Source organism: Meles meles, chromosome 17, assembly GCF_922984935.1.
Source record: "Meles meles chromosome 17, mMelMel3.1 paternal haplotype, whole genome shotgun sequence".
NCBI lineage: Eukaryota > Metazoa > Chordata > Mammalia > Carnivora > Mustelidae > Meles > Meles meles.
Genome location: NC_060082.1, coordinates 15,011,047 through 15,027,669, shown reverse-complemented (window position 1 = coordinate 15,027,669; position 16,623 = coordinate 15,011,047). Strand labels below are relative to the sequence as shown.

At 41.1% G+C, this 16,623-nt stretch overlaps 1 protein-coding gene across 2 annotated transcripts in view; it reads right to left on the bottom strand.

The window, feature by feature from the left end:
- The window catches only part of ESRRG (estrogen related receptor gamma), a 233,623-nt gene that overhangs the window by 148,603 nt on the left and 68,397 nt on the right, over window positions 1–16,623 (bottom strand). For both annotated transcript variants that reach the window (XM_045983511.1, XM_045983512.1), the window contains exon 3: window positions 14,200–14,316. In XM_045983511.1, coding sequence (XP_045839467.1) covers window positions 14,200–14,316 — 117 coding nt within the window. The remainder of the gene's footprint in view (window positions 1–14,199; window positions 14,317–16,623) is intronic.

Below are 16,623 nucleotides of genomic sequence, written 5' to 3'. Positions count from 1 at the left end.
AGTTATGATTACAACCCCCATTTTACAGATAAGGTTTAGAAAGGGTAACGTAATTAACTTACTTGAGAGATCATTTCTAGTAAGTAGTAAAGTTTGCACTGAACCCAAATTCTATTTCTCTGCACTGTCCACTATGGTCGTCAACAGCTCTGTGGGGCTAGTTAACTTAAGTAAACTTTAACTAAAGTAAAAAATTCAGTTCTTTCATTTCATTTCAAGGGCTCTGTCAACACCCACAGATGCCATCTGATCTGAGAGACGGAGCTTCTCATCTTTACACTCTACATTCCTCTGTGGAAAACACGATGTTAAAAATGCTAGGTTGTATGAAACAGAATATAAATAGTGGTGAAATTCAGAAAGGAGAGAAACCTATATGACTGCATGTCATCAGGCCCATGATGGATCATGAACCCTACGAGGGCAGAAACATGTCTGTCATGTTCACTTTTAATCCTTAGCACTTAATAAAGAAAACTATATGGAGTCATGTCTCAAAAAGCATTTCTTGAATGGGTGGGATAAAAGATGAATGAAAAAACGTTTGGAGATGGGCTGGACAACTGTGTATCACTTGGACCCATCCATAAGTAGAAAGCAGTTTCTAGAGAAATAATCTGACCCCAGCTCTAGGTGTTACAAAGAACAGGGGCAACTTCTCACCTAGCAGATGGAAATATTTACAGATTCGACCATAAAACAAGAATCCACTTACCTTCCAAATATTTTCAAATTATGCATGAATTGGTAATACCCTAAGATTGGCTAAGGTCAGAGTAATTGCCATTTAATTGGCTTCAAGTATACTAATGATTATGAAAATGTTGATACTAAAGAGATTTAATTGGCCTGGAGATAAATGTCCAGGAGAGTGGAGAGGTAAATCCATGGGAGGTGGGGGTTGGGAGGGGATAATTATAGAGGTCATCAGCTTGGGAATTGCCAAATAGCAACTCACTGCAATTGTGAAGAAACTCTGCTTTCAGAGGAAATTTTGAAATTAAAAAAAAAAAATTAAGGGCAGGGGAGGAAGAGGAAGTTGGGTGGCCCGAAACATTACATGTTAGGGAGAAGTTTAGTTGGGGAGAATTTAATAGACAGTCTAGGGAGAAGCCACTAAACAGTGTCTCAGGCGGCCTCAAAGGAAACACTTAAACAGCTAAGAAATGAGAGGTAGACCAGCAAAATGGACTTAGCTGCCTGTGGGGGTAACATGCTGGCTGGAGCTCCAAGACAGAACCAGAAATCAGTACAGATCTAAGTCAATGTTAACTTAGTTCATTAAGATTAACTTAGTTAACTTAGTTAACCAACTGGCTGGAGCTCCAAGACAGAACCAGAAATCAGTACAGATCTAAGTCAATGTTAACTTAGTTCATTAAGATTAACTTAGTTAACTTAGTTAACCTTAGTTAACTAAGTTAATCTTAGTTAACCTTAGTTAACTAAGTTAACATTGACTTAGATCTGTACTGATTTCTGGTTCTGTCTTGGAGCTCCAGCCAGCATGTTACTTAGTTAACTAAGTTAATCTAGTTACATGCTAAGTTAAACTAGGTAATGTAAATCATCTCGTTTTGTTTTTTTTTTTTTAATTTTATTTATTTATTGGAGAGAGACCAAGAGAGAAAAAGAGAGACAAAGAGAGCAGGGGGAGAGGGTTAGGAAGAGGGAGAAACAAACCCCGCACTGAGCAGGGAATTTGACTTGGGGCTCGATCCTGGGACAGCGGGATCATGACCTGAGCCAAAGGCAGACACTTAAATGATGCCTGAGTCACCCAGGAGCCCCTAAATGATCTCATTTTTCATATATTCTGCTCCTTAAATTCCCCACATCCCCAGTGTAGCTAAAAAGTCTAGGAAAATAGTCTAGGTATCTTAAAATTATGATTATGCAGCCTATGGGGCACCTCCATGGCTCAGTTGGTTAAGCATCAGCTCTTGATTTCGGATCAGGTTGTGATCTCAGGGTGGGGAGACGGAGCCCCACATCCGGCTCTGAGCTGGGCATAGGATCTGCTTGAGAGTCCCTCTCGCCCTCTCCCTCTCCCCAACCTCCTCACGTGCATGCATGTGCGTGTGCTCTCTTTCTAAAAAAAGAAAAGAAAATTAGGATTATACAGCTTATGTAGAAAAGACTCAATAGCTAAACATGTAAGCATTGAGAAAAGTAGGATCTGATTATGATCCCAGATACACATAATCCTGGGAAAAACAGGTTAACCGAAAGGCGACTGCTAAGAATCCCTTCCTCTGGTTTTGCCATAGGTCCCATCTTTTCACCACCGTCACCTATTAAGGGAGCAGCTGTTACAATTGGGATTTTAAAATAGTCAAAATCCTAATACTCCTGTCAAAGGTCTCCATAACACTTCCTCCCAAATCAGTTCCATGTTAATCTCCTTCAATGACATGATTCCTATTCACGTCAACTTCAAAAAGCCAAAGCCAGGTAAAAATACATTTATGGTGTATCTAATCAGCTAAAGCCCATCGCACCTGAGGATCAGCCATCGCGCCTGGGCCGTCCAGTCCACCTGGGTGAGGCGGAGAGGGAGCGACGGCTCCCTGATATTGGTTCTAGTAGCCATAAAGCAACACTGGCTCTCAGATAGCACAATCTGCCATTCACTCAGGTCTGGTTTGCCAGGAAGCCCAAGGATGGACTCCCCACTAGTACCATCAGGCTCAGGGAATTTGGCTAGCAACGGGCACCTCAGACTTCTGCCAGCTAATTGGCTTTGGGGAAGCCGCTGACCTACTCTCCACTGAGTGGCTTTTGTGAACCTGGAACCCAGCCTGCCTCTCATCATTGATCAACCTTGGCCAAGCCAGCTGGCTTGTTCCTTTGCAGACAGCTTGCCTTAGGGAAGCTGGTTGGTGGCTCTGCAGCCGACTAAGGGAGGGAGAGGCAAAACTACAGAACAATCTCTCAGGAAATGACCGGCACTCACTTTCATTTGAGGGAGACTTCGGAATGAACAAAATCATATACGATAACCGACAGGATACAGATAGAGTTGCACTCCGCGCGGCCTTAATGAGAAAGGGAGCTAACCCGTCGGCAATGGCGCCCGAATGAAATGGGCATTATTCAAACGTATGTCAGAACGCCTTCACATTAAATTCAAGCACAATGTCGGGAATGTCCGTCCATGCCACGTTGAGAGATGTGTGCACTGGTGGAAAGAAACAAAAATCTGTTGTCTGGAGGCCGGTGGGAGGAAATTCCACATCAGAGTCCTGTCTGGCAAGGGCCTCCCCTCCCCCTTCCCTCACGACACACGGTACTGTCACTACACTTTCCATGTGTGAGCAAATGTGGAAACAGGTTTACCCCCCCTGGGGTGAAATCCACTGGGAACTTTTTATAATCCAAAAGGAATTAAAAAAAAAAAATTGGTGGCATCTTAGATAAATGCCGGCTTCCTATTTCAAGTTCACAAATGGAAATGACAAATGGGGACAATCAAATAAATGATTAACTTTTAATAGTATTCCAATTAAAACAGAAGGAAGGGAGTTAAAAAGAACCTTTTCTTCCCATTTCAATCTTTCTGTCCTCTCTAACCCAAATGCAGCAAGGATAAATTTACTCCGTTCAAATGATCCTTGGTGCTGCGTCCACAAGAGAGAACCTACTTCATTTCTAATGTAATTGTTTATATTTCCAAAATAAATAAAAATAGTTCCCGAGAACCAGACATGCACAGGGAGTAGTGCCAGCCTAAGATCTGCAGAGAGTATATAGAGAATCACGGATATGTCTTTAAAACTTCGGTACTCCAAATTTCCCCATGAAACAGAGATAAGATCATAATACTCCAGTGGTCCACTATGGCCATATCCTCCAAACAACTGAGGCAGACTGTACTCAATGTCAGTAAATCAAATTTGCTCCTTTCTACAAAAGCAACACTTACAAGGAATTTGGTTCTGAAGTTCAAACAATTGGAGCCAGAAAGTAAACCGATGCCAAAATGTTCCTCTGTGCTCTAACCTGGATTTATGTAAGATGTCATACACTGTTTGACAAAAACACAGACCCCTGAAGTAGGGTTCCCAGGAACTGAACAGCGTGAGTGTTGCCGATGTTTATTCCTACAGTTTATAACTGGCAAGTTATTCCAAAGCTTATGTTGGATCTCAAGAATCTTGGAATGGGAAGTGACCATAAAAGATACCCTGGCCTAAACCCCACGTGGTACTTGACCCTGTTCTCTACATCTCTCACAACAATGGGAAACTCACTGCCTTCAAACACAGTTCATTCTATTTCTGGACATTCAATGAAGAACTCAAATCAATGAAATGAGTTCTGACTTTTTTTTTTTTTTAACGGTTGACTTAAACATTCTTTTAAGAGCTCAGCATCTCCTGAATTGCCATAGCCCCTGAAGAATCCCAAGCTAACTGTATACTTTAATATTACTACGGTTCACAAAGACAAACTATATTAAACAAATACAGAGCGTAGGTAATAGAGCTAGAACGCCTGCCATAAACCCAGTCTCTTACCGTGCATTGTGAGAACTCTGGCAACATTATCACTCCAAGCTCTCATTCCTCTGTGAAATGGGAAATACCCACCTCCGGGGGTCATTGTAAGGAAGAACAAAAAAACAAAACAAAACAAAACAAAAAATCTAAAGCACATAGCTTAATATATTTTAGGCTCCTAAGAATATATGTTTTTACCCCCTTACCCACAAAACCTTCCCTATTCATTTTGAGACAGACGGTTCAAGTTTCCTATCAGCAAAGCATGTCCAAAAAAAAAAAAAAAAAAAAATCACAATCTGGTAATGCAGTATCTGTACATGAAATAACTTTTTGTGGGACTTAACTATATTCCCAAATGGCTTCATGTCAGGACAAAGCTCAGAAAGAAGGTGCTCTTTGCTATTGCTTATATTATAACTTGGGAGTTTTGTTCAATACTCTGCATTAATGAGGGAGCTTCTTAGGATAATATTACAACAGAGAGTGCAAGAAATACCAGTGAGGTCAATGCAGTTCTATTAACTGTCATCTAACACAGAAATATTTTCCTTGAATACCATTAAAGCTTTCTCCTTTTCTTTGTTCTGCTTTTGGAAGGCAGTAGGAACCCAAATTTCCCTACCAATAATTTCTGTTTTCGACTTGGCAGCATAATGATATTAGACTTGAGGAAAAAAAAAAAAAAATCACCTTGGCAATGTCTTCTTCAGAGGGTTTTTACAAAAGATACTTTGTTAGGATAAATTGCGCCAAGCAGGTTCTTTAAGTAAGCAAAAACAAATCAGCTTGTTACCAAATGACCTGAGTAGCTTTCTATTTTTTAAAGAGAACCTACCTGGAAAATGTTACACTCTTCAAATGGTCATTTTGTTAAAATGGAAGCTATGAAACAGAAGGGTAATTAGACAAGTAAGTTGCTCTTTGCTCTCCTGCTGATAGGGTAAACCCAGAAGACTCTCAGAGTTCCCACTGCCATATATAAATCAAGACACAAGCTGTGGTTGCAGGAAAACAGTTCTGGGATAATTTTTCATTAGGTCCTGGGGGCTCAGGACAACTGACTGAAGAGATGTAATGGCGACTCAAGGAATAAATGTATGATCCGTGTTCTGTCTCATACACCTGCACGGATGTGCACACGCACACACACACACACGCACATGCACACACGCACACGAACACATACGCCTTCTCAAAGCTAAAACGCCTGGAATGTGATGAGATCGCTCAGAAGAAATAGACCCTGGACAAGGGATTTTTTCAGGTGGGATAAAATCATTTCCTCCTATCCGCTATCATTTCCTCCACCAAAAGATTTCCTAAACGTTAGGCCAGCCCTGTTAGTTCATGAGTCAGAGGAAAATATGATGCTTTTCTGCTCGAGAGCTACTGCCAATGACTTGGCAAGCCCAGACTGAAGCAGGGCATAGATGAGGGAACCTTCTTAAGATACTGGAGATCCACCCACCCAGGAATGGAAATAAAAAAGAATTCTAGGGACGCCTGGGCAGCTCAGTCAGTTAAGCGTCTGCCTTTGGCTCAGGTCGTGATCTCAGTGTCCTGGGATCGAGTCCCCCATCCGGAGCAGGGACCCTGTTTCTCCCTCTGCCTGCCACCCCCCCCCCAACTTCTTGTGCATTCTCTCTGGCAAATAAATAAATAATTTTTTTGAAAAGATAATTCTAGATCCTCAGACTTTTTGAGGTTAACTTGTTTCCCTGGGGACCTGGTACCCAGAGACCGACACTAACTCAGCCCGACGAAACAAATGGACCTAAACGTGCTGTTCCACGCTGGGTCTCACACTGTGCCCTTCGGACCTCCAAAACTTCTGGCATGTAATGCCTCCTCCAGCTCACACTCGGCCCAATACTGTGGCTGCTCAGCAATTCCGTGAGCACCTTTTCTGGACCCATCCCCCCCCCATCTGTATCTTCGGTGGCCTCATCCGACCCCAAGTGAGAAAAGCTTGGTTTCCTGAGATCAGAATCCTACGGAAAAGGCCCCTCTTGATGAATGTCACTTATAACTTAGGCCCAAACCCCTTTTTAAACCCACAAGCTCTGCTGCTTCTTGGAAGCATTAGGACACTTTCCCATTTCTTGTCCCCCCACATGAATGTCTCAGGCACTATCAGCCTACGGGGCTGAGACTGGGGCCAATCCACCTGAGGCTGGCGCGAGAGAAGCCCCTTGTTTGGCCAAGATTGCAACGAAGCTTGATAGAGACCCAGAGCCTGAAAGGTGACCTAACTGACTTCTAATCCCCACCCCCCCGCTCTGTCCGCAGTGGGTCACTGTGAAAGTCCCTGAAACTCTCTGAGCTTTGGATTCCTATTCTGATTAATGACAGCCTCACACCCGGTGTCCTGCTTTTACCTACGAGTGAGGCTTTTGGGGTGATAACGGAACCTTAATATGCTGTGCCTTTTCCACACTGAATGGTGACTTATCCCAAATGCTGATGCCCATCCTCGGCTTTGCCTTTATCCTAAAGAGGAAGATCCATAATCTTAACACAGCGTTTAAACTGCCTACCTGGAATCTTCACACTAGTTGTCTTGGGACCTTAAAAAGTAGGGGTGGGGCGCCCGGGTGGCTCAGTGGGTTAAGCCTCTGCCTTCGGCTCAGGTCATGATCTTGGGGTCCTGGGATCAAGCCCAGTGTTGGGCTCTCTGCTCAGCGGGGAGCCTGCTTCCTCCTCTCTCTCTCTGCCTGCCTCTCTGCCTACTTATGATCTCTCTCTCTCTCTCTCTGTCAAATAAATAAAATCTTAAAAAAAAATAAAGTAGGGGAAATATGAAATACCTCCCTAATAGAAACTTACTCTAAAAATGTCAAATCAAATATGAAAAGCAAATGTGCTTATCAATAAGACATACAACTATGTCACTGGTTTTTTTCGTTTTAATGACTCCCTTCTCCCCCAGAGGAAATATTTAGAAAGCATCTAAAATTATATAAAGTTGCTCTTCTCCTCTCCCATTGATGTCAATATTTTTATTTTAAAAATGTATCAACAAAACTTCCAATAAATCTGACCGATAGCAATACAGCAATCCGTGGTGAGATTTCAGATGCTCACAGAGATGAAACTCTACCGACTGCATTTCAATATATTGGCAAGGGTTGGTAGGGACTGTGAGAAAGTACAGAGAAAAAGTTTTTCAAACACAGGCAAAAGTGTAAGACCTCATTCCCTGAGTATTTAAGTGTCTACTGCCTGTTCCACTGTTCCTACAACTCTCTCTGCTATTAGCTGTAGCAAAAATTTCATACTTTCTCCTTTTCCAGAAAGACAAAAAGCAACCAAAGAATTAACCAGTTACGACAAAATTTCTGTTAAAGAAGAGCACAGTGCACTAGCCAAGTCTAAAATCAGGGTTCCTACGGTTTGACTTGCCTCACAGTCACCGTCAACACCATCATCATCATTACAAGTACCTTCATGTCTATATTGGTATAATGTTTCTACAGACTTTCTAACATTTTCTAAATAAAACTTCTATCAGAGTAGAAGGGATGAGAAAGAACATGGCCTAAATGTTCCCCTGCCCATGGGGAAATGAAGACAGAAATCAATGGACTTCCCCCAAATCACAACACTAGGTAACAGGAAAAGTCGAAATCCAAAGCTAAAGCATGGTATTTTGCTAGACTTAAGGGAGAAGCTCAGTTAATACTTACGGAGGGGTCCTAAAACTCAGGTCATTCTCTAGTTTTTTCCCATGATGCTCTGCTATCAAAATTTCCTTTGTAAAATTTAATGTTTAGATGTGCTGGGCACATCTTAAAATGTGTGTGGTTTGTCTGTTTTCTCTGATAGACAAAGGAACGAGGCTTCCTTTCTACAGCTCAACCAGCACTCCTCACCTACGTTGTTGTTGTTGTTAAAAACTTCTGCTTCAAGTCCCATTTTCCTTTGTTTATACTGTTGTCTTTCTTTATTTGACCTAAGGGTAGATATAAAAAACTCAGTGGGTTAGGCCTCTGACTCCTGATCTCAGCTCAGGTCTCGATCTGACGGTCATGAGTTCAAGCCCCACAATGGGATCCATGCCAGGCATGGAACCTACTTAAAAACAAACAAACAAACCCCAAAAATTAAATTTCCGGGGTGCCTGGGTGGCTCAGTGGGTTAAGCCGCTGCCTTTGGCTCAGGTCATGATCCCAAGGTCCTGGGATCAAGCCCCGCATCGGGCTCTCTGCTCAGTGGGGAGCCTGCTTCTACCCTCCTCCCTCTCTCTCTGCCTGCCTCTCTGCCTCCTTGTGATCTCTGTCTGTCAAATAAATAAATAAAATCTTTAAAAAAAAACCACTAAATTTCCTTATGAAATTGTGGAACAAATTTTCACCTATTGATGTGTTTTTATAAAAAAAATTTGGAAAGGACCCCTAAGGTCCCTGATATTGCCAAAAAAATAACAAAATTTATATGAATTTATATTAGAGCAGCAGTTGAATGTCATATACCCAGATTCTAGCTCCGAGCGTCATCCGGTAACCATGTGCCAGACCCCGTGCCTCTGTAACCTCTCTTGGTTTTTCAAAAACCTCACAAGCTAAGTTCTATCTTCACTCCCATGTTCGCAAATAAATAGGCTCAAATAAACAGGGTCTTAGAGGTTATGGAAATTGTGCAGATCCGGGAAGTGGGAGAGTCAGGGCTAGACTCTCGGTCCCCCTGGCCCCACAGCTTGATCCTTACCGTCTCTAGCAACAACAGGTAATGTTCATTCAGTCCTCGTTCTACACCACATGCGCGCTGGACACGTCCCATGCAGTTTCTTACTAATCATCCACATTTCATTTGCGAATGCCACTGTTGCTACCATCACTTTACAGACAATGGAAGGGAAGATCAGAAAGGTTTAAGTTACCTTTAAAAAAAAAAGTAGCAACACCTACTAGTAGGTGCCCACCAGTAGTGGGGCACCTGGGTGGCTCAGTCAGTTAAGCACCTGCCTTTGGCTCAGATCATGATCCCAGGGTCCTGGCAGTGAGCAGCCCTGTGTCGGGCTCTAGGGTCTGTGGGGAGCCTGCTTCTCCTTCTCCCTCTATCTGCCACTCCCCGTGCTTGTGCTCTCTCTCTCTCTGTCAAATACATAAACAAAATCTCTCTCTAAAAAAATAGGCAAAGTGAAAAGCATCTCTTTGGCATGAAATTGCTGTACTGGCCCTCCATGCTTCCTTGATCCCGCTATACTTGGGCAGACGGGCTGGCCTGGCCGGGGAACGGAACGCTGTGCATACATGTGGGTACCTCGCTCTCATCTACAAGCGTCAAAGAAAAATTCCCGAGTTGCCAAGGTGAAACCCATCACACCAGTAAACAGCAAAAAGGCCTTCAGTCCTTCGATCAGTGAATTCTAAACCTAAATAAAATAATTATTGCTTTCATAAAATGTCTCTCTTTGCCACTGACAGAGTGTAAACCGAACCGGTATGTCCCGCAATAGTCTTTAAATAACCAAGGAGAGAGATCAAAATAAAAATAAATCTTGACCAGATTTATAGGTACACCTTGATTAGTTCTTGTTTTTTTCCTTCAAATAAGCAATACCTGAAAAAAATGAAAAGGGAATGTTGAGACCAGATATCTTGTAATAGATGGAGTTTCGCTGACATACAGTATTGGCATAATGCCGAAAAACTAATGCCGGCCCATCATTCGTGAGGCTTACCAGCAAAGCAGAGCCCAGAAAAAGGAAAGGGGATTTTTTTTTCAAGATGCGGACTGGTGCGACCACTTGGATTTGAACGAACTATCATATTTTTTTTTTAACTGTGCTTCTTGAAGGTTTGTGGGTTTTTTTTTTCAATGTCACGATCACTTTCTCCACTCATTCCTAATGGTAATGATTTTTTGACTCAAAAATTCTAGAGACACCTGGGTGGCTCAGTTGATTAAGCATCTGCCTTCCACCCAGGTCATGATCCCAGGGTCCTAGGATCGAGCCCCACATCGGGCTCCAAAAGGCTGCTTCCCCCTCTGCCTGCAGCTCTCCCTACTTGTGCGCTCTCTCTCTCTCTCTCTCTCTCTGACAAATAAATAAATAAAGTCTTTTAAAAAAAAATTCTAATGTTAAAATCCAATGTAGTTCATTCAGACATAATTCCAGCACTGGCTAACGAGAAGGCATAGCCTGTAAGAATTTAATGATGCACAATGTGATGTAACCAGACTCATCTGCCCACTAAGCCATCACTTCCCTTTGGCACCCTGCATCATTAGTAGAAACATCAGTCCATAAAACTAGGGATTATCGTTTTTAAAAGAGTAAAGTCTCCTTTTTCTATAAACCATCTTTTTCACGAAAACCTCTTTATTTCCCTCAGGCAGCTCTTGATCGAAGATGTATTTGGCTAGTTGAATAAAAATACCTGTTAAAGGAAGGAAGGTTCCCATCAAAGCTGTTGAAATCTGATTTCATTTCAGATTCTATAACTAATGCTGTTTTTTGTTTAAATAGATTTTGTCTGTCAATTTCCAGGCCTGCTGTGCCATCAGCCTGTATGGACTGCTGTGGTCAACACGGGGGTTGTAGCAGCAAATTTTATTATGGACTGGTAATTGAATTGAACAGGTTTACATTTGAATAGATTTACTACATCATGATCCCTGACATACTGCATGGGACCGAAATCCCTCTCCATCCATAAAGATACATTTAAGACACTATCATTCTCTCCAGGCTGAGGAGGCCAGTCTTGAGCCAAGGAGATGGCCAAACATAATTGTGTATTTATATGCAGGGTGCAATGCAATATTTCACTGCATTTTTAAGTACAAAAGAAAAGGAACATTCCGTATTTACTCATAGCCATCCTTTCGCGGGGAGGGGCTTAGAGAGCTGGCATTTCCCCATCAAAGTGGGCATAAGGAAGTAAAGGAAGATAAATTATTATTTGAGTATATCAGCAACACCAGCAATTCCCTTGAAAACAGACCCTCTAAAGGCTTGATAACAGCAACTGAAGAGGTGTGAATTACAGATAAGCACCGGCCCATTTCTTTCACCAATATTGTTTAATTAAACACAGTTCACACCTCCTGGGTCACTCTAACCACCTTCCAGAGTGCTCCTGCTTAAAAACCACAATGAGGGAAATTATTTAGGGGGAAATTATTTAAGGGACACTTTATTTCTGTTTTCATTTCATCCATAAACCTGGGAGTGCAAAGAGTTGAAAAAATCGTAGTAATAAAATTAAACTAGTCAAAAAATTCTGTCAACCTATAAATGGAAACATATCTCCATGTACTTTAGTTTTTGAAAATAAAATCCACATCTAGGACGCATCAATCCAAAGTCATAATTGATATATTATGTTTATAACACTTTTAAAAATATGGATTTGTTCTTTGAACATTATTCCTCAACTCCCAACTTTTAATTAACCGTTTCTGAATGAGCTTTGAGTTCAGTGTGAGTCTCTACACCTCAACTAAGTGGCAATATAACAACTGGAAATGGACAGTCAGTTACTTATCACATTACTATGAACAAGGTTTTGTTTGTTATCTCCAGTAGGATTTAAGGCAATTACCAAGATAAAGTTTCAACCTCAAAAGGAGTAAGCTGTCACCATCCTTCTAACTCAAAGGAAAAGTCCTCAACTTATGGGTTGGGTCCTTATGGTTGGGTTTTTATATATATTTCTTCCTTTATCAAAACTCTCCCACTGGCTTTTCCATGTCAGTTTTCTCTAGCAAGAACAACCATATTGGACTTTCTCACTGCCCCACCGCTAGAGCCTAGAATCGTGCCTGGCACACAGAAGAAACTTAATAAGTATTTAGCAAGTGGATTATAAATGTAAAATATATCAATGATGAAAAATCCTAATGGTGCCAAAGGCTGTACAGAGGAAAGGGTATTGTATTCATACGCCTCCTCCTCGTTGCATTCATAGCGTCACACTGTCCTCAATCCTCATTTATCCCACCTTCCACCTCTGCACGTACAGTCCCTCACGAAGCACCTCTCCCTCATACCATTCTTTTTCCTTTTTCTCTCTACAGATATTTTAATATGAATTATTAAAATAGACATGTTTATACATTTTTAATACAAATACATATTCTTATATAAAACTCATATATACATTGAATCATATGACTAGTGAACTTATACTTTATTTTTTTATTATTTTTGACTTGACAATACATCTTGTGTGATGTTTTTTATAAGGCTTTAATTATAAAGTCATACACTCTTTGTTTATAGCTACCCCCCAACCCCACTCCAGGGGAAGAGGAGAGTCAAAGATGAGAAGAGTTTGAGAGGGTCTTCTTTGTTTCTAGTCCAATGAGGGGTTAGTTCTTAGTGGTCTAGTAAAGGGTGGAGAAGTGGGGCATGAATTCCACAACCCCAAATATAAGTGATCCACTCACCTTTCTTGCATTAAGAACAAACCAGGAAAAACTATGGGATCTAGGAATGCCAATTCCTGGTTTGCTGAAGCTTTGGCTTGTTCTTAGGGAATAAACACTTGGATCTATTTGCATTTAGAAGTTAAAAAATAAGGGATCTCCTGTAAGAGCAAATATATAAACTAATAGGGCCATCCCCATGAATAAAGTGTATGTTAGACTAAACAGAAGCAATACATTTAAATGTAATTTGCCTAATTTTCTTTCAAACTTTGATTACCACATTTTTATTTTGTTACTTCATAAAATTATCATATTTATTTTAAACTCTGGCAAATTTTCTGAAGAGAAAGAGATAGTAAAATCTAAAACCGTAAAAAAAAGAAACACACATCTACAAAAACAAACATATAGACAGGGATGCATTTAAAAACAAACAAACAAAAAAACCTACCCTGGCTTTCCAAAGAAAAGAATAACTTCTTCCTAGCTCCAAGCTAAAATGTTGGTTTCATTGGACATGCTGACATATACAAATATTTCAGGACCTTGGATATGGGTGGAAGAAGTCAGTGAATTCTAGAATCTGACCCTCTGTTCAGTTCTTGGCTCTACCACTTGTGAGCTGTGTGAGCTCAGGCCATAACTGAATCCTTGGTCACTGTTATTATTCTGTGTTTGTTGGTGTTCCCCCTAAGTGAAAGCAACAATTTTAGTATCATTATTAAAGCTTTTTAGAAAAGAACCTAGTCCAAAGGGTAAGATTGGAAAAAAAATAAAGAGTATGTTAAACCTAATATTAATTTTTTTAAAAAGTGGTAACAATATGAAATGATGGGTCTGTTAATTAGCTCGACTGTGGCAATTATCTTACTATATATATACATATATATATATATCAAAACTTCAAGTCATACACATTAAATATACACAATTCTCATTTGTCAATTACATCTTAGTAACGGTGGAGGGGAAAAATCTCCCAGCAAACTTAGAAATGAGAAGAAACACAAAAAGAAATGGACTAGCCTTGTGTTGTCCTTTGTCCTTTGCCTTCTGCAACTCGTAAAGATGAAAAGAGTCAGAATTACCAAGCATATCTGGTGGGTTTAGCTGCACTTCAGATGTTTCCTACCTTGTCCCTTCCTGTTGATATCATGCAGTTGGCCAGAACATATCAGAAAACTCTGCCATCGGATTCGGAGTGCTTACCGTGACACCATCTTTTCCCGGTTTCCTCTAGTGTCTTCGAAATTCCCTGCACGCGCCCTTCCCCCATCCCCAACCGAAAGCACAGGCCCCCGGCAACACGCCTTACCTTCTTTCAGCATGCCCACTTTCAAACACTTCATGAAGCGGCAAGCCTGGCAGGATTTACGTCTGCGCTTGGTTATTTCACATTCATTCGTGGCAGGGCAGCTGTATTCTATATTACCTAAAACACAGAGTTGGAAGAAAAGCAGTTAGATTTGCAAGACCCAGGAAATGTGAGCACCCCAAAGGCAATGCGTACTCTGCTACATCCGCCTCCCTTCTCAAAAGCACAAGTCACATGAGACTCAATAGGATGTCACAAACGTCACGAAGCTGGACATTCTGTGGCAACCGCGTAAGACACACGGAATAGGGGCACCTGCCTGGCTCAGTCAGTGAAGGGTCTGACTCTTGACTTTGGTTTGAATCATGATCTGAGTCTTGGGATCGAGCCCCATGCTTCAGACTCCCTCTGCCCCTCTGCCCCTCCCCCTGCCACTTTCTCTCCCTCTCTCTTGGAGGGGAAAAAAAAAAAGAAGCACTGAATATTTAGAAGATACATGATAAAGGATCTCAAAAGTTCAAGTTTAAAGTTAGCCTTTAAAACATTATGCTTAGTCTACCCATGCAAAATAACAATCTTCCAGAATTTTAGAATCCCGAAGAAATTTCAAAGCAAATTAATTCCATAAAAGCATGAACATCAAAATCATATTCTTGTATCATTCAGTCCTGGATTTCTATTGGTTACTAATATTCCAAGGTATCAGGCTTATTGTCCTTGTGACACCCAACAGCATAAACCCCGCTGTGAAAAATGATCAGCAGGCTAATCTGGGCCCTGACAGTGAGCTCCTAGAGGGCAGGGACAGAAATGACAGGGTTCTTGTGGCCACGCTGATCCAGGCCTTACAACACAGCTCTCTGCTGAGTCAACGTTTACTGAGGACGAGGAGGACAATGACGATGCTGGTCGTCATCACCGTGTTTGTTACATTTGCATAATGAATTCCAAACACTCAAGCTCCGAGGAAGTATTATAAACAAAAATAAACTGCTACGAAACGCTATTTTTAATGTCAGAGTTGCCCTTACTTAGGGTCCTACTTATACATTTGAAGCGATACGTATGTAGCCAGAAGAAGATCCAAACTCTAACTTGAAATTCTTTCTCAATTAATGCCAATGACAGTGTGTGGGAGGTGCTCTAAGGCTGCCTACGGCTTTGGAAAGAAGCTGCCTTGAAAATGAAGCGTCTCTCCCCTATCAGCTCCGTCACACAGTGCTTGAAGGTCTTTCCTTACTTCCTAACCCTTTCCCCTTGTGATTAAGTGCATTAGTATCTTAATGAAAATGCATTCTGTTTATTGCCCTCTTGGGAAGGGGGAGGTCATCACACCAAATGCATAAATTGTCATCAGAGACGGTCCAAGCATAATTGCAATTTCGCTGCTCATGTTTGCAATACTCAGGGTCCGTCTAAGTCCCCTGAAACATGCACAGATTCCAGTAATTAGCATAGAGTCTGCCTGGGACCACAGCATGGATGAAATATTTCAGAGTTAATCACACTTTGTAAACACTGATTTATATTGACTACCTTTCTCCAGACTGATGTCTCCTCATTAAATATCACATTAGTGGATTGCAGGATTGTACCAAGACTCAACTACTCAGCAACTGCTAATCCAACAGGAAGTAATACCTAACCACTTATAACTACTGCAAATTGGTTAAGTATGCATGACTGAAATACCTATTTTTTTTTAAACTGTGCATTATAACTTGAGATAAACCTATCAAAATTATTTGGCTCACTTAGCATTCTAACTCAGGGCGTGTATAATAATAAAAGCAACTACTTTTTAACAGAAGAGGTTAAATAATTAGATTATTATTAATTGTATCAACAGAGGCACACACCATCCACCTTCTTCAGAGATATTACTAATACCCAGAAAATTAAGGATAAGTCAAAGGAAGCAAACTGGCTGGGTCATGGCTGAGAATAAAAGGATTTAGAGTCTAAACTTTAGATGAACCATTTTTCACTGCTGAGTTTCTTTAACCATCACTGAAAATGTATTTCCCATCCAGGGAGTGTTGCTAGTAATTTCCTAAGGGCTAATTAGTATTCTACTACCAGAACTTTCCACTTTACTTACCTCTTGCTATTCTTACTTAAAAAGAAACTCGGTCTTTGAATTCTTAGTAAGAGATGAACAGTAACTAGTTAGGGGGAAAAATGGCATCCAAATAGCATTTCTTGCCCCTTTTTGCCTGGAAAGTCAGTATGAAGGCCTCACTTTGCTTACTCTCCAGTACTAAAGCATGACCCACATTTTTAACCCAACGTTGGAAACTTCTACCAGGGTGACCCACCATCTCCCTCCCACCCCACAAGAAAATCAGTTTTCATTTCAGACTGGTTCCTCTTCCTCTGAAAATTCTATGCTCAGCCTCCATGAGAACACACTCTGACAGGAAC